The following is a 20,670-nucleotide window of genomic DNA, read 5'->3' on the forward strand; positions in this document are numbered from 1 at the left end:
GTGATGGCTCCCTAAGAAGAGAGGAGGACCAGGACCAAGACCAGCGACGTCCATCAGACCGGACCGCCCAGGAGGCGAGTATAATAAAAAGGTCTTTTTTACCTTGCAGGGCGAATTTAAGTCATATGTGCAGCATTACAGAATGCTGTCACATGGGCCTGAAAGATGGTGGCAGTAGGATATATCGGGGAAAAAAAAAAATTGATAACAGGTTCCCTTTAAAGAGGTTGTCCTTTTTTAGTCAAATATTACATATATATATATGTATGAACAACGACAAAGCAGAGTACAGCAATAACGTGAGCAATCCAGGATGCTGTTAAAAAATTTCTTTTTATTCATAAATCCATTAAAATGCAATGGTCCAAGCAGTTCAAAACAGCAATAACGCAGGGAAGTCGTGCAGATAGGACTACGCGTTTCAGCGGTAGAACCCGCCTTCTTCACGGTCCAGAATCTGAAACGCGTAGTCCTATCTGCACGACTTTCCTGCGTTATTGCTGTTTTGAACTGCTTGGACCATTGCATTTTAATGGATTTATGAATAAAAAGAAAAAAATTTTTAACAGCATCCTGGATTGCTCACGTTATTGCTGGACTTTGCTTTGTCGTTGTTCACATTTGTATGGATGGACTCCTACATCCAGATCCGGGCACAACGGAGTTAACCAGGTCAGCTGAGGTTCCAGGTGGTTCACAGGAGTGAGCTGGTCTACATTGTTGGATTTTAATAAATATATATATATATATATATATATATTATATATTATATATATATATATATATATATATATATATATATATATATATATATTACAGTAGATCTAATAGAGCGGTCTGCTCTAATCTGTAAGCAAGTGTTTGAATATTCAATAGCTCCACCATAGGAGAAATTGAGCATTACACAAAAATTTGATCAAATTGCTTAACTGTATGTATAATGCAACGACACATTAAGGCCTCCAGAGATGCTGCACCCTGTAGAATTATGGAACAGACAGGTGTAATAATAAATTTGGGGGATGTAACGATGTCAGATATTACCTTAGCTATGTAGATTTCTCTATCCTTCCCTCTATCGGCAAGTGTTACATTTGATGTTGATAATGTAATGAATGTGGTGGACACTTTTTATACCATTTGAAAGTTTGCTAAAATTATATATATTTTTTTTTTTTACTATTCGGGAAGGGTTAAAATGAACAGTATCGGTAGCTAACCCCTTTTAAAGAATGTCCTAGTACAATGTAAAGATGATTTGTTAGGATTGTATAATTCTCTTTGTCTAGTGTTGTGTATAATTATATAGTATTTTAGCTTCTGCTGCGCAATGTTTCATGTGTGATTATAGGGAAAGCGCAGTGCTAAATTTAGCCACTAGAAGGGGGCACAGAGATCATTGAACTGTATACACTATAGAAGGAATAAGGGGATTATTATGTGAATAGTTAAGATAGGAGGGGCACGGTGGTGAAGGCAGGAAGGACTTCCTGATAGAGGGAGTTGCGGACAGGGCGCCCGTGCAGCTCTATTGGGCTAGCTAGCCCGGGGGAACACCGTGCCACACAACGTTGACAAGAACTAGGCCCAGCTATCTAGTATTGGTGCCCAGGACATCATCAGAGGTAGCAGCGGCAACCATGACAGCAGTGCAGCGTTAGTGGGAACTGCAGTTGCTAGGGAAGACTAAGCAGTACGGGCTGGTCACTCACCATATGGCAGCTTATTGCGCGGGCTGATGCCCTCAGGACCGGGACAAAACAGTCAAGGGAACCCCCAAATGGAGTAAGCCTGCACAAGGAGGACGCTGAAGAACCGAAAGGTACGGTCAGTCCCAGAAGCGAGCTAAGTGACAGAGAGAAGGACAGGGGCAGAGGAAGAGCTGCATGATGTGAAAACTGATGCTGATGTTGGAACGAATATAGATGTGCTGTGGACGAAGATCAGTAAAGTTGTTTATTTGAAAGTTGATTTGAACTGTGGCTCATTTTGTGAATAACTGGACAGAGGAAGCCTGCAGAAACGTACAGAGGGCCCTGACGGTGCAGGCGATGAAGCCACAGGTATGCAGAGCTATGGACAGTGTGTACATGTGATGGGAGGTCTGGGCACGCTAAGGCAAATGCTCTCAGCCACGACAACTGCCCTGTACTTCCTTCACACATGTGCTAAACTGAAATGATGATGTGCCAGGCAGGCAAATTAAAAGGTGAAGCCAAGGAAGTGGGTAGGTAGGAGGCTGTTCCCAGGGCTCACTGTGCTGGTCCAGTGAACCGCCTTCAACCTGCTGTCATACGCCGGCTCCTCTTCTGATTCGCCGTCCTAGGGCAATATCATATGAGCATCATACCGCAATGATAACATCACGCCAGGTTGACTCATCGAAAGAGGAGCCAGACATGAAGACAGGAGGAGATTTGAAGGGCCACCGAGTACCGACCTGACTCCTCTACCATGGCAATGCATATCAATTTGCTCATCTCTAGAACAGAACGAACAATGTGGCAAACATTCTGTCACCATACGGCATCATGTTATGGGCAGCATTTCCTCTGTTTACACCAGGTGGCGTGCTGCTGATAACTAAAATTTTTATGTTGGAAGAAAGTATCTGATCAGCAGATGATTAAGCGTTTAGCTCACGTTTTGCTCATCGCTCATTAAAAGATTAGAGTTGCGAACGAGCCTTCTTAAAAATGCTTTTTTGCCAATTATGGCTCATCTACATGGACCACTGGTCTAGGTCAACAATATAAAATTGGTGGAGGAACTATCAGGTAACACAGCAGAAGGATCTACATATAGTCCTGAGATACTACAAGTTATTTCCCAACTGTGGGACCATCTACCAGCCGATCGGTGGAGGTGTCGGCTGTTGGTTCCGATATTGATGACCTATCCAGAAAATAGGTTAACAATCACAAAGTCCTGGACATCGGTTTTATGGAAGGACTGCCATAAAATAACTCTTTCCTAATAGAGTAGTATAAAATAAACCTTAAGTGAATCTGACATCTATCGGCTGCAGCCATTTCAGTGGTAATACCAGCTTTGATCCCGTGATGACATCTCCAGAGAAACCAAATTAACTTTGCCTTGATTTGGGAAAGTTTACACAGATAAATGCATTTTGCAAGGAAATGTTGGAACAGTGTTCAAGAAATGCCCCCAAAAAATGTGCATAGGGGCCAAATTTCACGAAGACATTCAGTCCCGAGCTGATGGGAACACACAAGACTAAGCAGAATTACATATTCTTGACTAAATCTACAAAGCTAATAAACGTATGCTGAATCATTAAATAGCCATACAAGACATGTTTATTCAGCACAACTTAACGGAGGTCAAACTAAGGAACTGACGGGCCCAAATGCAAAGATTTTGACAGTGACCTTCATTACAAGTAATTCCATGTGTCAGTGAAGGGGGGGAGGAATCTAAAATAACACTTGAAATGTCAAATATAACTAATTGAAATAAAACATAGAAACCAAATCTAGCACTGCCAAGATCAGAGGACAGACTTTTTTCTGACTGTCATTAGTCATTGCAATGTTCTTATGACCCCCTAGTCACACCGTTGGCTAAGCCTTTTTCTAATGAGCTATTCCCACAATTGCATTATTTTTCACAAACCAGAGTAAACGAAACGCATACTTATTGGTAACATACTGTGTGGAAAATAAGTACTTGGTACCAATTTTGCAAGCTTTCTCACCTACAAAGAATGGAGAGGTCGGTAATTTTTATCATAGGTACAATTAAACTGTGAGAGACAGAATCTTAAAAAAAAATCCGTAAAATCACATTGTATGATTTTTATATACCGTATATACTCAAGTATAAGCCGACCCATTGCCGACCAGAGTATAAGCCGAGGCACTTAAATTTTGCCACGAAAATCTGGGTAAGCTTATTGACTAGAATATAAGCCAGGTATGCATGGCTCCCCCATCGCTGTCCTTGTATGCATGGCTCCTTATCCCCTATCCTTGTATGCATGTTTCCTATTAAAAAATAAACATTTTACTTAACTTGCCTGCACACTCTCATAGCATCTCATTCTGGCACCAGCAGCTCTTCCTGTGCCGAGCGATCACATGGCCCCGCTCAGTAAGGTAAAGAATATTCACTCCATGCCTATGGGAGTGGAGAGGCATGCATATTCATGACCTTAATGAGCGGGGCCATGTGATCGCTCGGCAGCGAACAAATGAGATGCAGCAGGGCACGCAGGAAAGCGAGTAGGATGACTTCTGGAAGCAGGCGGCTTCGGGTGTCACTGTACGCGCATTATAAGAGATCTGAATATTCATGTCTCTTTAGCAGTGGCACAGGCTTTAGCCATAGCTGCCGGCTCCTGCCTCTTTGACCCGCTGCTCCGCCGCACCACTTCCCCCACCGGCTCCTGCCTCTGTGACCTGCTGCTCCGCCACTCCCCCCTCCCCCATGGAATCCTGCCTCTGTGACCCGCTGATCCCCCTCCCCCGACGGCTTTCCGGGACAATTAACTCGTGTATAAGCCGAAAGGGGCATTTTCAGCACACAAAAAAGTGCTGGAAAACCCTGCTTATACACGAGTATATACGGTAATTAATTTGTACTTTATTGCATGAAATAAGTATTTGATGCAATTGAAAAACAGAACTTAATATTTGGTACAGAAACCTTTGTTTGCAATTACACAGGTCAGACGTTTCATGTAGTTTTTGACCAAGTTTGCACACACTGCAGCAGGGATTTTGGCCCACGCCTCCATACAGATCATCTACAGATCTTTCAGGTTTCGGCACTGTTGCTGGCAACATTAAGTTTCAGCTCCATCCAAAGATTTTTCTATCTGGGTCAGGTCTGGAGACTGTCTAGGCCACTCAAGGACACTGAAATGCTTTTTATGGAGCCACTCTTCAGTTGCCCTGGCTGTGTGTTTCGAGTCATTGTCTTGTTGGAAGACCCAGCCACGATCCATCTTCAATGCTCTTTTTTTTGGGACAAAACCTTGAAAAACATGACCCCATCCAATCTCCCTTCAATATGGTGCAGTTATCCTGTGACCTTTGTAGAAAAATATGTTTCCCCCACCATGCTTCATGGTTGGGATGGTGTTCTTGGGGTTGTACTCATCCTTCTGTACTCCAAGTGGAGTTGACATCAAAAAGATCTATTTTGGTCTCATCTAGCCACATGACCTTCTCCCATGTGTCTTCTGGATCATCAAGATGGTCATTGGCGAACTTCAAATGGGCTTGGACATTTGCTAGCATGAGCAGGGGGACCATGCGTGCCCTGCAGCATTTTAATCCATGACGGCATAGTGTGTTACTAATGGTAATGTTTTAGACTGTAGTCTGAGCTCTCCAAGTCATAGACCAGGTCCACCCATGTAGATCTGAGCTAAGTCTTCACCTTTTTAAGAATCATCCTTACCCTACGAGGCGAGGTATTTCATGGAGCCCCAGACCGAGAAAAAGTGACAGTTATCTTGCGTTTCTTCCATTTTCTAATAATTGTGCCAACAGTTGTTGCCTTCTCCCCAAGCTGCTTGCCAATTGCCCTGTAGCCAATCCCAACTTTGTGCAGGTCTACAATTTTGTCCCTGGTGTCCTTAGACAGCTCTTTGGTCTTGGCCATGGTGGAGAGGTTGGAGTGTGATTGATTCAGTGTGTGAACAGGTGTCTTTTATACAGATAAGTTCAAACAGGTGCATTTAATACAAGTAATGAGAGCAGAGTAGGAGGGTTTCTTAAAGAAAAACCTAACAGGTCTGTGAGAGCCAGAATTCTTGCTGGTTGGTAGGTGATCAAATACTTATTTCATGGCATAAAATGCAATTTAATTATTTAAAAATCATACAAGGTGATTTTCTGTTTTTTATTCTTAGATTCGGTATCTCACAGTTGAAGTATACCTACGATAAAAATTACAGATCGCTCCATTCTTTGTAGGTGGGAAAACTTGCAAATTCAGCAGTGTATTAAATACTTATTTTCCCCAATCTCCCAACTTCTCACTCTAATTCAAGTCATCTTGTGCCTCTTTGCAATCTCTTGTCCTGTACAGTCTCCTGCCTGGCCAATCTTATCCTCTGCCATCTACATAAGTATAACTTCAGTGTGTTTTTACATAAGTGATAGTTTGTAGCAGAATTTAACTGTTATGCAATGCTCCATAACACAGCTTGTAATAAGTAGGCAGAAATATCTTCTGCCATAGGCATCAACAAGATCTGTTAGGAGTGGGCTAGAAACACAGCTCAGCTCTGCACTGTCAATTACTTGAAGAATTGGTCCTTGTTGTCAATAGACATGTGTTGTAGATTACTGCCTTTCAAAAGGTTACTTGAAATTGTGGAGAGATGATGGAAGTTGTATCATCTGCTAAAGCAGAATATGTGCCAGCAGCTCACAACAGCCAAAAAGCGATATGGTTTAACCCGATAAATTATTCAGATAACCAAGGAAGGACTAAAGAATAAGACACGCTCCCTCATTGGGAGCATCAAAGTTTTCCATGAGCATATCCAAAAATAAACAGTTATTAAAAACAAGCAGTAACGGGGAAAACAGTTATCCTCATCCTGGCAGGTGCCTGACAACTTTGCATGAACCACCTGACCGGATCCCTTTAAACTTGTCTGCAGTAAAAAGATGTATAGAAGGGCCTAGAACAATTTGGTGGAACCTCATTAAATTTCCTCAAGGTGGCACCTATTAAGTCAATACCATGAGCCAAGATTCAAGAATTCAGTACCATGATTGGATTAAAGTCTGTGATGCCAGTCTTTGTTCCAATAGTTTTTTTTTTTTTTCAAACATTTCCTATTCTGTAGATATCACTTCTCAGCAGTCTCAGTATCAACACATATAGAAATACAGTGAAAGGTAACACCTATATTACACAGACAGAGGCAGATAATGCAGAATCCAACACTGACAATAGGCGATAGAGGGAGGGAGAGAAAAAAGGAAAAAGGCAAGAGAAAAGACAAGGCTGGAGGAAAGGAGAAAATCTGACTGAAAGACAAAGTACTATAGAAACAAATATTGAAGGATCAAGAAGAAGTGAGGGAGGCCGAGGAGGGAGGGAAGGAGGGAGGGAAGGAGGGGAGGCCGAGAAGGAGGGAGGGAAGGAGGGGAGGCCGAGAAGGAAGGAAGGAGGGGAGGTCAAGAGGGAAGGAAGCAAGGAATGAAGGAGGGGAGGCCGAGAGGGAAGGAAGGAAGTCAGGCGGAGAGGGAGGGTGGGAAGGAAGGGAGGCCGAGAAGGAGGGGAGGCCGAGAAGGAGGGGAGGCCGAGAAGGAGGGAGGGAAGGAGAGGAGGCCGAGAAGGAAGGAAGGAAGGTAGGAGGGGAGGTCAAGAGGGAAGGAAGCAAGGAATGAAGGAGGGGAGGCCGAGAGGGAAGGAAGGAAGTCAGGCGGAGAGGGAGGGTGGGAAGGAAGGGAGGCCGAGAAGGAGGGGAGGCCGAGAAGGAGGGGAGGCCGAGAAGGAGGGGAGGCCGAGAAGGAGGGAGGGAAGGAGAGGAGGCCGAGAAGGAAGGAAGGAAGGTAGGAGGGGAGGTCAAGAGGGAAGGAAGCAAGGAATGAAGGAGGGGAGGCCGAGAGGGAGGGAAGTCAGGCAGAGAGGGAAGAAAGGAAGGAGGGGAGGCCCGAGAGGGAAGAAAGGAAGGAGGGGAGGCCCGAGAGGGAAGAAAGGAAGGAGGGGAAGCCCGAGAGGGAAGAAAGGAAGGAGGGGAGGCCCGAGAGGGAAGAAAGGAAGGAGGGGAGGCCCGAGAGGGAAGGAAGGACGGAAGGGAACAAAGTGAGAAGAGGGAGAAGGAAAAGGTGAGGGAAAGAGGAAAGAAGACAATGAAAGGAAGGAAGGAAACAAGAAGGCATCAATGGAAGTAGAGAGGAAAGAAATGAGAGAAGGAGAGAGGAAAGAAATGAGAGGAGAGAGGAAGGAAAATAGAAGGAGAAAAAGAATGAGTAACGAAGCAAAAGAGAATCAGGAATGATAGAAAGAATTAGGAAGAAGGAAGGAAAAGGGAAAGGGTAAAAAAGAAAAAAGGGAAGGAAGATAAACAATGGCCTGAAAAAATGGACAGAGTTGATGAATAGAAAAGAAGCTTACCACAGCATCTAGAAATTCAATGCACCTCTTCAGCTCCGGTCGGGTGTCACAGAACTGTCGGAAAAGAAGTCTCCCGATTGGCTGCTTCTCACATACGCTGCTGTAGTCTCTTTCTGATGAATTGAAAATTAAAAGGAACTTAGCTTTATAATATTACAGAACAACGAAAACATTGCGCCTCATTAGGACCCCACTTAATCACAATGCTCAGTGGGTTCCCACAACACATTGGGGGGTGACAGTCAGCTTACTATATAATTCACTTTTCATGTACAGCTACACACCTAATGACCTAACTGAGTCACTCGGAACTTATTTATAGAACCATCATTTTGCATTCAATCTCGCTTGGTGTGAATTCACACAAAGCAAATCTTCACTGATGACAACACTGAAATGTCAGCTTCACTAACAGAAGGAAAAAAAAGTAGCAAACAATATTATTTTAGGTGGTGAAAGTGTTTTGGTTGCAGTCTAAAAAAACAACAAAAAACACCAATTTTAATTTCTGTACTTTTTCACACATACAGTCATATGTTAAAGTTTGGCACCCCTATTAATGTTAACCTTTTTTCTTTATAACAATTTTGGTTTTTGCAACAGCTATTTCAGTTTCATATATCTAATAACTGATGGACTCAGTTATATTTCTGGATTCAAATGAGGTTTATTGTACTAACAGAAAATGTGCAATCTGCATTTAAACAAAATTTGACTGGTGTGAAAGTATGGGCACCTCAAAATAAAAGTGACATTAATATTTCGCAGATCCTCCTTTTGCAAAAATAACAGCCTCTAGTCGCTTCCTGTAGCTATTAATGAGTTCCTGGATCCTGGATGAAGGTATTTGTGACCATTCATGTTTACAAAACAATTCCAGTTCAGTTTAGTTTGATGGTCGCCGAGCATGGACAGCCCGCTTCAAATCATCCCACAGATGTTCAATGATATTCATGTCTGGCGACTGGGATGGCCATTCAAGAACATTGTAATTGTTCCTCTGCATGAATGCCTGAGTAGATTTGGAGCCGTGTTTTGGATCATGGTCTTGCTGAAATATCCATCCCCTGCGTAACTTCAACTTCGTCACTGATTCTTGCACATTATTGTCAAGAATCTGGTGATACTGAGTTGAATCCATGCGACCCTCAACTTTAACAAGATTCCCGGTGCCGGCATTGGCCACACAGCCCCAAAGCATGATGGAACCTCCACCAAATTTTACTGTGAGTAGCAAGTGTTTTCTTGGAATGCTGTGTTTTTTAGCCTCCATGCATAACGCCTTTTTTTTATGACCAAACAACTCAATCTTTGTTTCATCAGTCCACAGGACCTTCTTCCAAATTGTAACTGGCTTGTCCAAATGTGCTTTTGCATACCTCAGGCGACTGTGTTTGTGGCGTGCTTGCAGAAACGGCTTCTTTCGCATCACTCTCCCATACAGCTTCTCCTTGTGCAAAGTGCGCTGTATTGTTGACCGATGCACAGTGACACCATCTGCAGCAAGATGATGCTGCAGGTCTTTGGAGGTGGTCTGTGGATTGTCCTTGACTGTTCTCACCATTCTTCTTCTCTGCCTTTCTGATATTTTTCTTGGCCTGCCACTTCTGGGCTTAACAAGAACTGTACCTGTGTTCTTCCATTTCCTTACTATGTTCCTCACAGTGGAAACTGACAGGTTAAATCTCTGAGACAACTTTTTTTGTCCTTCCCCTGAAAAGCTATGTTGAATAATCTTTGTTTTCAGATCATTTGAGAGTTGTTTTGAGGAGCCCATGATGCCACTCTTCATAGGTGAATCAAATCGGAGAACTACTTGCAAGTGGCCACCTTAAATACCTTTTCTCATGATTTGATACACCTGGCTATGAAGTTCAAAGCTCAATGAGGTTACAAAACCAATTTAGTGCTTTAGGAAGTCAGTAAAAAGTAGTTAGGAGTGTTCAAATCAAGAAAATGATAAGGGTGCCCATACTTTTGCACCGGTCAAATTTTGTTAAAATGCAGATTGCACATTTTCTGTTAGTACAATAAACCTCATTTGAATCCAGAAATATAACTGAGTCCATCAGTTATTAGATATATGAAACTGAAATAGCTGTTGCAAAAAACAAAATTGTTATAAAGAAAAAAGGTTAACATTAATAGGGGTGCCCAAACTTTAACATATAACTGTACATATAATAATGAACCATTAAAAAACACAAAAGTTTAAAAAGTTGTCTGACTTCCTTGTAATAGTGATTCACTATGATAACAGCCTTAGACGTGAATGGAAAAGAAATTTAAATAAAAACCAGTAAGGCTATGTGCACACTAGGGTGACCGGATCTCATATGGGGGGGAAAAAAAATGTCAGAATCTTGTTCGTCTGGACCCCACAAAACGATTCCCCTTTCCAGATATTGAGATAGCCAAAATTTGAGCTCGATCAAACGACGTTAACCCCTGCCGCTCGTCGCTCAAAGTTTGAAAAAATCCAAATTGAGGTATTTTAAGATTTAGGTATTTTGCATAGTCTGTTAGACTATAAAGAATGTGACAACAACATTGCAGAAATAGCCCTGACCAAATTTTCGAACCATTTGTGGTATTTGAATGCAGAGTTGGTGGGATTATCGTTTTTTGATCCCACCATTACAGACAATGAAAAGTTGTTAATGGCTAATAAATTGCTCAGTAGCACAGATGAACCATCAGAGCACGCTAGGGTTGTAAATCCAAAAGTTAGGAAAGAAAAATTAAAAGAGGTAGGAAGTAACCGACTTTAACGACCTTCTGACAAAAGATGAAGAACAAAAGCAATATGTTCTGCAAGTTGTAAGCAAATGCCGAGCATTATATTCTGACGTTTCAAAAACTACTTTAACAAAAGCTCTAGAATAGATTAGATAACTATGTAAAATTATCAACTCATGTAGGTTAGCGTGCTCTGATGGTTCATCTGTGCTACTGAGCAATTTAATTGGTGGGATCAAAAACCGATAATCCCACCAACTCTGCATTCAAATACCACAAATGGTTCGAAAATTTGGTCAGGGCTATTTCTGCAATGTTGTTGTCACATTCTTTATAGTCTAACAGACTATGCAAAATACCTAAATCTTAAAATACCTCAATTTGGATTTTTTCAAACTTTGAGCGACGAGCGGCACGGGTTAACGTCGTTTGATCGAGCTCAAATTTTGGCTCTCTCAATATCTGGAAAGGGGAATCGTTTTGTGGGGTCCAGACGGACAAAATTCCGACATCGATTTTTTGCGGTCACCCTAGTGCACACGTTGCGGATTCTGCCGCGTTTCCGAAGCGGTTTTGGCCCTGCGGAAACACAGCAGTTCCGCTGACCATGTACAGTACAATGAAACCCTATGGGGTTTCAAAAACGCTGTGCTGACGATACGGATTTTTCCGCGCGGTTTTGCTGCGGTTTACAAACCGCAGCATGTCAATTGTTTGTGCGGATTCCGCAGTGGTTTCATACCTTTACCATAGTAGAGGTGTGAAACCGCAGGGCAAAACCGCAGATCAAACCACAGGTCACTTTACCTGCGGGTTTTACCTGCGTTTCCGCGCGGAAAAACCCGAAGCGGAATCCGCAACGTGTGCACATAGCCTTAATAAAATATAGAAAGAAGTAATGGAAAAGAACTGAAGCCTTTGAAGTCATGTTCTACACAAAACATGATTAGTAAAGTTGAGCATTTAAAATACAAAAAAAAAAAATAAACAAAGACAACTAGTGCGTAACATGGGATAAGAGTAACGAAACGTACGGTAAATCCATTTTTTGTTTTGCCTCTCATCCCATTTACAAGAATCGTTACTCTGTACGATGACTTTGGAAATAGCACCAGACAGGTCTATGTCAATGTTTTAATCTCCCTCCTGGCTTTAAATATTTAAGTGCACGGTGCGGTCAGATAGCTGCATGCAGTCTGGGGTGTCGAAGACTCAAGCGGTGAGCGTTATCCACACGTCAATGGAAAAAAAAAAAAAGGAAAAAAAAAAGGATGCAGCATTTAAATCAAGCAGGGAGAGAGGCCTTATTAATATTAATATGTCTGGTATGAGATTCTCAGGTATGAGGAAACCATTCATTACCGCAGACGAGAGGAATGTATACACGGCGTACGTCACTGGCTACAAATAAGCTACATTTGCTCAACGTGACTTGCAGTAAAACCAAAATCCTGTTGCCGGTTAGGATACAATTTAGTTATTAATGTTGACGCCTAACATTATAAATGATGGAACAATAAATAAAAGAGTGAGAAGATTGATAATCCTATTAAAAGCTCCACTAATTCCCTGTGCCAACACAAAGAGTGGCACCCGTTGGGCTGGTAGGAGTCTGACGTTAATACAAAATAAGGGATTTGTATGAAGCCCCCTCAGACACAAACAAACCCAAAGTCGATGAGGTCTGTCTGGTATGAACAGGAGCCAGGACGCCAGTGTGGAAAAAAAAAATAAAACCTAAGAGATCCTCAAGGCTAAGAGATATAATAATGGAGAGATAGTGTGGCGCCCCTGAGGGCTCAATTGCCACAGAGGTACTGCACCTCCTCCTGAGGTGTGGTGCCCCACCATCCAGGTGAGTTGGAGGCTCCTAACCACGCTCCAACACTCGCATCCCACACAACACGTTAGTTCAGCAAAGCCACATTGTGGCTCCCTGCTTGGAGTGTAGCAGAGCACCTTTGGTGGCTCCCTGCTTGGAACACGAAACGTGCTGGGAGGCGGGTGGAGTTTAGAATACATAAAAGAGTGGGAAGGTTTAGAATTTCAGTCAGTCAGTCAGTTCGGAGTCACTCAGAGAGGAGTGAGGAAAGAAGATCCCTGGGGGAGGGATGGAGGAAGGAGGTGCTGCAGCAGATCTCAGTGACCTGGGTCTGCTGGCACGGGAAAGGAAAGAAAGAGAAGGACATTGAACAAAAAGCTGATCTTCCATAAGAAGGAAAGAATAGTACAGAAAGTAGGAGTAAAAGGGAACAGAGGACGTGGGTTAGAGGAAGAACCCTGCCTAGAAGCTCTAAGCGCAAGGCCGGGGCCCAGTCCCCGAGGTTGTATGGACACTAATGGTTCTGCAGCAGACACCGGTGGAGTAGTGGGCTGTAAATGCACTACTTACATCTAAGATTTGGGGGCACAACAGCAACATTGATAGTGAGCCGGGACTCAGGAGTAAGGAGTCCCCGAAGCAGGCTACAGCTGTCTGTCATACAAGTAGAGTTCTTGGGAACATCTGTCAGGAGGAACTCCAGTGTAACTCAGTACTAGGAGATCTTCACACTTAAAAGCGCTATAGAGGAGACGTTCAGAAAGGCACATGTTGGCGGAGTGTTGGAAGGGAGCGTCCTATCTTGCCTGGAGGTTGACTGAGTCCCAGACCCGGAGGACACAGCACGGAGGCAGGCACCTGTGTGTACTACAGACTGTGAGTAAAGCTTTGGAACTACAAGCCCTGGTGTCCTCCATTCATTCCTGCGCCAACACACCTGGTACCACTACATCTGGGTACCAGCTTCTACACTGTCTGCTCCTCTCAGCTACCCCTACATCTACACTGCCCTGGGACTACAACTCCACCTGTTGGGAGCTTCACCATCTTGGCTGCAACACACCACCAGTCCCAGAGGATCTGCATGCAGCGTCGACTTAACATCTCCCTTGCCGAACACCACAGGTGGCGTCACGAACTATTTATCAATTCTATTTCATTCTCTTTCACCCCCTTTTTGCCATGGAGCCCCAGGGCCACGGACCGGGTCACAGCTTCCGTGACAACTCCCATTGAGATCAACGGGCCCGCTGCCGAGTACCCAGATAGCCCTGGTCGGGCGCTCCAATAGCTAACATCCACTCTTGCTCTGGTAGACCTGGTGGTCATACAGTCCATGGAAAGCCATTCATTTCAATTAGGCTACTTTCACACATCAGTTTTTTGCCGTCAGGCAGGATCCGGCTATTTTTAGAAAAAACGGATCCGGCATAAATTTTGGAGAACTGTAGAAACGGATCCGTTTTTTTGCTGGATCCGTCTAGCAGGTTATATCTGTTTCCTGGGGGCTGGCCAATTGGATCTGAGCATGCGCAGACTTAAAAAAACGGATCCGGTGGCTGGATCCGTCTTTTTCTGGATCCGGCGCATTCCGGCGCCCATAGACTTTCATTGTAGCAAAAAGCTGGAAGCGCCGGATCCGGCGCTTCCGGCTTTTTCGCTGGAGACAAAAAACGTTACAGTAGCCGTTTTTTCCAGACGCCGGAATGAGACAAGTAGCCGGATCTGGCAAAAAACGGATGAAACGCAATGCCATCCGGCGCGATCCGGCGCTAATGCAAGTCAATGGGGAAAAACTGGATCCGGCATTGCATTTTGCCGGATCCGGTTTTACAAAAAAAAGCCGTATCGCGCCTGACGGCAAAAAACTGATGTGTGAAAGAGGCCTTACAGATAAGCAAAAAGATTCACACAGGCAGCCGGACCAGGACACGCTTCACTTCTGTGCCCAGTATTTTTGTCAGGTGCCTCTTGCACTTACTTGGCCCAGCAACCTCATGGAGTCACAGTGCTGGACATAGCGTCGTTGTAGAGCCTAGTAAACACAAAAGGTAACCAGGGTGCCTGGAAAAAAAGGAAGACTAACCCTAATCTGTCCACCATGAGGATGGCAATGGGCGCCAGATCAAGTCAGTATGAATTTTTTTTACCCAGCTCTAAACATAATGCAAAATAAGGGAAATGTCAAATCAAACATGTCACTCGAAGAACGGATCACCAAGCTACGACTTGCCTATTTTGTACACATAATTCGAAGAGAACAATCACTGGAGAAGGACATCGTGGTCGGAAGAATAGTAGGAACAAGGCGAAGAAAAAGACCAGCAAACCGAAGGATCGATACAATCAAGATAATGGCAGAAAAGACCCTGTTGGACCTATCTAGGCTAGCACAAGATCGATCTACCTACAGATCGTTCATCCATTAAGACGATCTAGCTGAAGAACGTTAAATATTAATAATAACCAAGTGTAGGATTTATCATTAGCATAGATTTCTCACAATGTGTCTTAGATGTGGAAGAAGGTCAAATTATAACTAAATAAAAAGTCACAATTCTCTGGAACTGTATGAAGGATTTAAAAAAGAAAAAAAAAAAAAAACACACAACAAGAAACTCAAGGGAGCAGCGGGAATAAAATAAGAGTAAGAACTGGCGACTTTTGACCTGGCGACAGGTCTGCTTTAAGTTAGCTGCTGCACTTTTTGCTCGCAATGTAAACTGCATCATACAATCGCCTCATTGTAGAGTTCTTGAGTTGAGTGTTTTTTGGAGGTCATCTCAAATAAAAGGAGTTAATGTTTAAAGTTCAGCCGTTCAGAGGGAGGGTGTGAGTGGAAATATTTCCTGGACTGTTATGGAAGTCATCAACAGACGTTGGTTGAGAGCTATCAACTCAGTTCAACGTCCCTTAGTCCATTGTATAACGGGAGGTTACAGAACGCACACATGGTGCGTATATTTGGCAGCCTCGGATATAATTAGGGCATAAGCCTGAATCAACAGAATCGTAAACCTTTGGGTCTGGCTGAATAGCTGGAATAACATGTCCACTCCAAATTAACGTAAAGTGTTTCATTAGTCACCTGACGGCATCCTGAGGAAACACGTCAAGATGGACGGATGGGAGAACTACAGACTATGGCAAAACTCACCAAATTACAATTTACTAAGGTCTATGATGAAATTATAATTGTGCTGGTGTGATCGCAAAAACTGAACATAGATGATATATGTACAGTGGGTACGGAAAGTATTCAGACCCCTTAACATTTTTCACTCGTTTCATTGCAGCCATTTGGTAAATTAACCCCTTTACTCCCAAGGGTGGTTTGCATGTTAATGCCTGGGCCAATTTTTACAATTCTGACCACTGTCCCTTTATGAGGTAATAACTCTGGAACGCTTCCATGGATCCCAGTGATTCTGACAAAGTTTTCTCGTGACATATTGTACTTCATGTTAGTGGTAAAATTTCATTCATATAACTTGCGCTTATTTGTGAAAAAAATGGAAATTTGGCAAAAAAAATGTTGAAAATTTCGCAATTTTCCAGCTTTGAATTTTTATGCTTTTAAATCACAGAGATATGGCACACAAAAAACTTAAGACTAGTTTCACACTAGCGTTTATTCGACGCAGCGCACGTCGCCGCTAAGCCCCGCCCCCTGCCGGCTCCCTGCCCGCCCCATCCGATCATCACGGCCTATCGCACATGGACGCTTGCGATCTGCGCACCCTATCTTTAGCATAGGGTGCGCAGATCGTGCGCTAGTAGGATTTTGGTGTGCGCTGTGCATTTTTGAAGGTGCGCCGAAATGCAACATGCTGCGTTCGGCGCACACGGGCGCTTTGAGGGGTCTATATGATAGAAAATACCCAAAAGTGACAACATTCTAAAAACTGCACCCCTCAAGGTGCTCAAAACCACATTCAAGAAGTTTATTAACCCTTCAGGTGCTTCACAGGAATTTTTTGAATGTTTAAAAAAAAAAAAAAATGAACATTTAACTTTTTTTCACAAAAAAAATTACTTCAGGTTCAATTTTTTTTATTTTACCAAGGGTGACAGGAGAAATTGGACTGCAAAAGTTATTGCGCAATTTGTCCTGAGTACGCCGATACCTGATATGTGGTGGGGAACCACTGTTTGGGCACATGGCAGAGCTCGGAAGGGAAGGAGTGCCATTTGACTTTTTCACTGCAAAATTGACTGGAATTCAGATCGGATGCCATGTCAAGTTTGGAGAGCCCCTGATGTGCCTAAACAGTGGAAACCCCCCACAAGTGACCCCATTTTGGAAACTAGACCCCCCAAGGAACTTCTCTAGATATGTGGTGAGCACTTTGAACCCCCAAGGGCTTCACAGAAGTTTCTAACGTACAGCCGTCCAATTAAAAAAAATATTTTTTTCCACAAAAATGATCTTTTCACCCCCAATTTTTATTTTCCCAAGAGTAACTGGACCCCAAAAGTTATTGTGCAATTTGACCTCAGTACGCTGATACCCCATATGTGGGGATAAACCACTATTTGGGCGCATGGCAGAGCTCGGAATGGAAGCAGCGCCATTTGATTTTTTTGGCTGGAATTGAGGACGCCATGTCGCGTTTGAAAAGCCCCTGATGTGCCAAAACAGTGGAAACCTCCCAATTCTAACGCCAACCCTAACCCCAACACACCCCTAGCCCTAACGGGAAAATGGAATGTATAGCGGGTTTTTGTGTTTGGCAGCTATCACACACTAAAAGACGCTTTTTATTGTAAAAATAGTTTTGCATCACCACATATTGAGAGCTATAATTTTTCCGTATTTTGACCCACCGAGTCATGTGAGGTCTTATTTTTTGCGGGACGAGTTGACGTTTCTATTGGTACCATTTTCGGGCACGTAACATTTTTTGATCGCTTTTTATTCCGATTTTTGGGACGCAGAATGAACAAAAACCAGCGTTTCATGAATCTCTTTTGGGGGGTGCGTTTACACCGCTCCGCGTGCGGTAAAATTGATAAAGCGGCTTTATTCTTTGGGTCAGTACGGTTACAGCGATACCTCATTTATGTATTTTTTTGTGTTTTGGCGCTTTTATGCAATGAAAACAATTTTATATAAAAAATAATTATTTTTGCATTGCTTTATTCCGCGAGCTATAACTTTTTATTTTTTCGCTGATGACGCTGTATGGCGGCTCGTTTTTGCGGGACAAGATGACGTTTTCAGCGGTACCATGGTTATTTATGTCCGTCTTTTTGATTGCGCGTTATTGCACTTTTTGTTCGGCGGCATGATGATAAAGCTTTATTTTTTGCTTCGTTTTTTTTACTTTTTAAGGGGTTCAATAAAGGGGTTAACTAGTGGGACAGTTTTATAGGGCGGGTCGTTATGGACGCGGAGATACCAAATATGTGTACTTTTATTGTGTTTTCTTATTTTCAAAAAAATGAATTTATTAGGGAATTTTTTTTTAAATTTATTTAGCGATTTTTTATAAATTATTTTTACACTTTTTTTTTTTTTTTTTTTTAAACTTTATTACATTGTCCCAGAGGGACATCACAGGTAGTACTGCAGGCTCTCTCATGCCGGCGCTTTGCAGGCACCGAGGAAGCCGGCTCCCTGCAGGCCCCCGCTGCCATATTGGATCCGGGGACCTGCAGGGAAGGAGGCCCCAGCAGCAGCGCTGCACACTGCGATGCTGCGGGGGTCTCAGGGAAGCACGGAGGGAGGCCCCTCCCTGCTGATGCTTCCCTAAACCCCCGGTACACTGCGATCGTTTTTGATCGCAGGGTGCCAGGGGTTAACGAGGTAAAGGTAAAATGAACTTTGCAAATTGGTAAGTCTTACCCCTCAAATTTGTTTCTTTTGGCATAAGGATATATACAGTATATACACACATTTGGTATCACCGCGTTCAGAAACGCCCGATCTATCAAAATATAAAATCAATTAATCTGATCGGTAAACGGCATAACATACCATACATAACGCGGGATATGCATGACGATAAATACTAAACAAACTTTTACTGCAATATGATGTGCTATTGAGCAACCAGTAAATTATAACTAATCTTAAAAAAAGAAAATTATAAAATATCTATGACCAAAAAGGAACAAAGTTAGGAGGCAAGACATTCAAAAACTTGCTACTTAATTTTTACCATGCATTTCCTTGGCATCCTAATACATATATATTATTAATTATGTAAACTAGGGGGCAGGTCAGTGAGGGATCAGTGACCTGTCAACAGTCTGCATTTTGAATAGCTAATCAGAGCACCACATGAAGCCCCCCCCCACAGGCCGGCCCGGAGCGAGAGCATATCATTAACTCAAAGCTGAATATACAGCGTAAACAACAACCACAAGACAGATTTCATCAGCCAAGGTAACATTTTAAATCAGTCTAATGGCGCCAACCTGACAGTCTGTAGGTTACTGCACACAATCCTGATGACAGGTTCCCTTTAGGTCTCTTTCACACATGAGTTTCTTGGCGTCGGTCACAATTCCATCGGCTCGACAGATCCGTTGCAGACTGTGAAAAACTGATGCGACTGATCCGTTTTTTCGACGGATCCGACTGACGGATCCATCCAAAAAACGGATCCGTTGCGTCTGTTATTTCATCCGTTTCATCCGGTTTTTTACGGATCCGTTTTTAAAAACACAGATGCATAGATCGATCTATAGATAGATATTAGATAGTTAGATATACAGTTAGGTCCATATATATTTGGACAGAGACAATATTTTTCTAATTTTGGTTCTAGACATTACCACAATGAATTTTAAACAAAACAATTCAGATGCAGTTGAAGTTCAGACTCTCAGCTTTCATTTGAGGGTATCCACATTAAAACTGGATGAAGGGTTTAGGAGTTTCAGCTCCTTAACATGTGCCACCCTGTTTTTAAAGGACCAAAAGTAATTGGACAATTGACTCCAAGGCTATTTCATGGACAGGTGTGGGCAATCCCTTCGTTATGTCATTCTCAATTAAGCAGATAAAAGGCCTGGAGTTGATCTGAGGTGTGGTGCTTGCATTTGGAAGGTTTTGCTGTGAAGGAAACAGCGGTCAAAGGAGCTCTCTATGCAGGTGAAACAAGCCATCCTTAAGCTGCAAAAACAGAAAAAACCCATCTGAGAAATTACTACAACATTAGGAGTGGCAAAATCTACAGTTTGGTACATCCTGAGAAAGAAAGCACTGGTGAACTCATCAATGCAAAAAGACCTGGGCGCCCACGGAAGACAACAGTGGTGGATGATCGCAGAATAATCTCCATGGTGAAGAGAAACCCCTTCACAACAGCCAACCAATTGAACAACACTCTCCAGGAGGTAGGCGTATCAATATCCAAATCTACCATAAAGAGAAGACTGCATGAAAGTAAATACAGAGGGTTAACTGCACGGTGCAAGCCACTCATAAGCATCAAGAATCAAAAGGCTAGACTGGACTTTGCTAAAAAACATCTAAAAAAAGCCATCACAGTTCCGGAAGAAAATTCTTTGGACAGATGAAACCAAGATCAACCTCTACCAGAATGATGGAAAGAGAAAAGTATGGCGAAGGCATCTGAATTGTTTTGTTTAAAATTCATTGTGGTAATGTCTAGAACCAAAATTAGAAAAATGTTGTCTCTGTCCAAATATATATGGACCTAACTGTATATATCCATAGATAAGTCCATAGATATATAGTCTCATATATTTAAAAAAAAAATATGGCGTGGGCTCCCGCGCAATTTTCTGCGCCGGAGGGGGAAAGCCGACGGCCGGGGGCCAATATTTGTAGCCGGGGGGGTGGAATATCCATGGCCCCTTCCTAGGCTATGAATATCAGCCCGCAGCTGTCTGCATAGCCTTTACTGGCTTTTAAAATAGGGGGACACCCCCCCAAAAAAAAAATGACGTGAGGTCCCCCTATATTTTATAGCCAGAAAGGCTACGCAGATAGCTGCTGGCTAATATTCATAGCCTAAGAAGGGGCCATG

General features: G+C 43.0%; 1 protein-coding gene across 1 annotated transcript in view; it reads right to left on the bottom strand.

The window, feature by feature from the left end:
- The window catches only part of GRK4 (G protein-coupled receptor kinase 4), a 274,905-nt gene that overhangs the window by 95,011 nt on the left and 159,224 nt on the right, over window positions 1–20,670 (bottom strand). Inside the window, exon 3 of the mRNA XM_073574570.1 lies at window positions 8,107–8,219. Coding sequence (XP_073430671.1) covers window positions 8,107–8,219 — 113 coding nt within the window. The remainder of the gene's footprint in view (window positions 1–8,106; window positions 8,220–20,670) is intronic.

This window comes from Dendrobates tinctorius, unplaced genomic scaffold (assembly GCF_039654945.1).
Source record: "Dendrobates tinctorius isolate UK_male_01 unplaced genomic scaffold, ASM3965494v1 ptg000039l, whole genome shotgun sequence".
Lineage (NCBI taxonomy): Eukaryota > Metazoa > Chordata > Amphibia > Anura > Dendrobatidae > Dendrobates > Dendrobates tinctorius.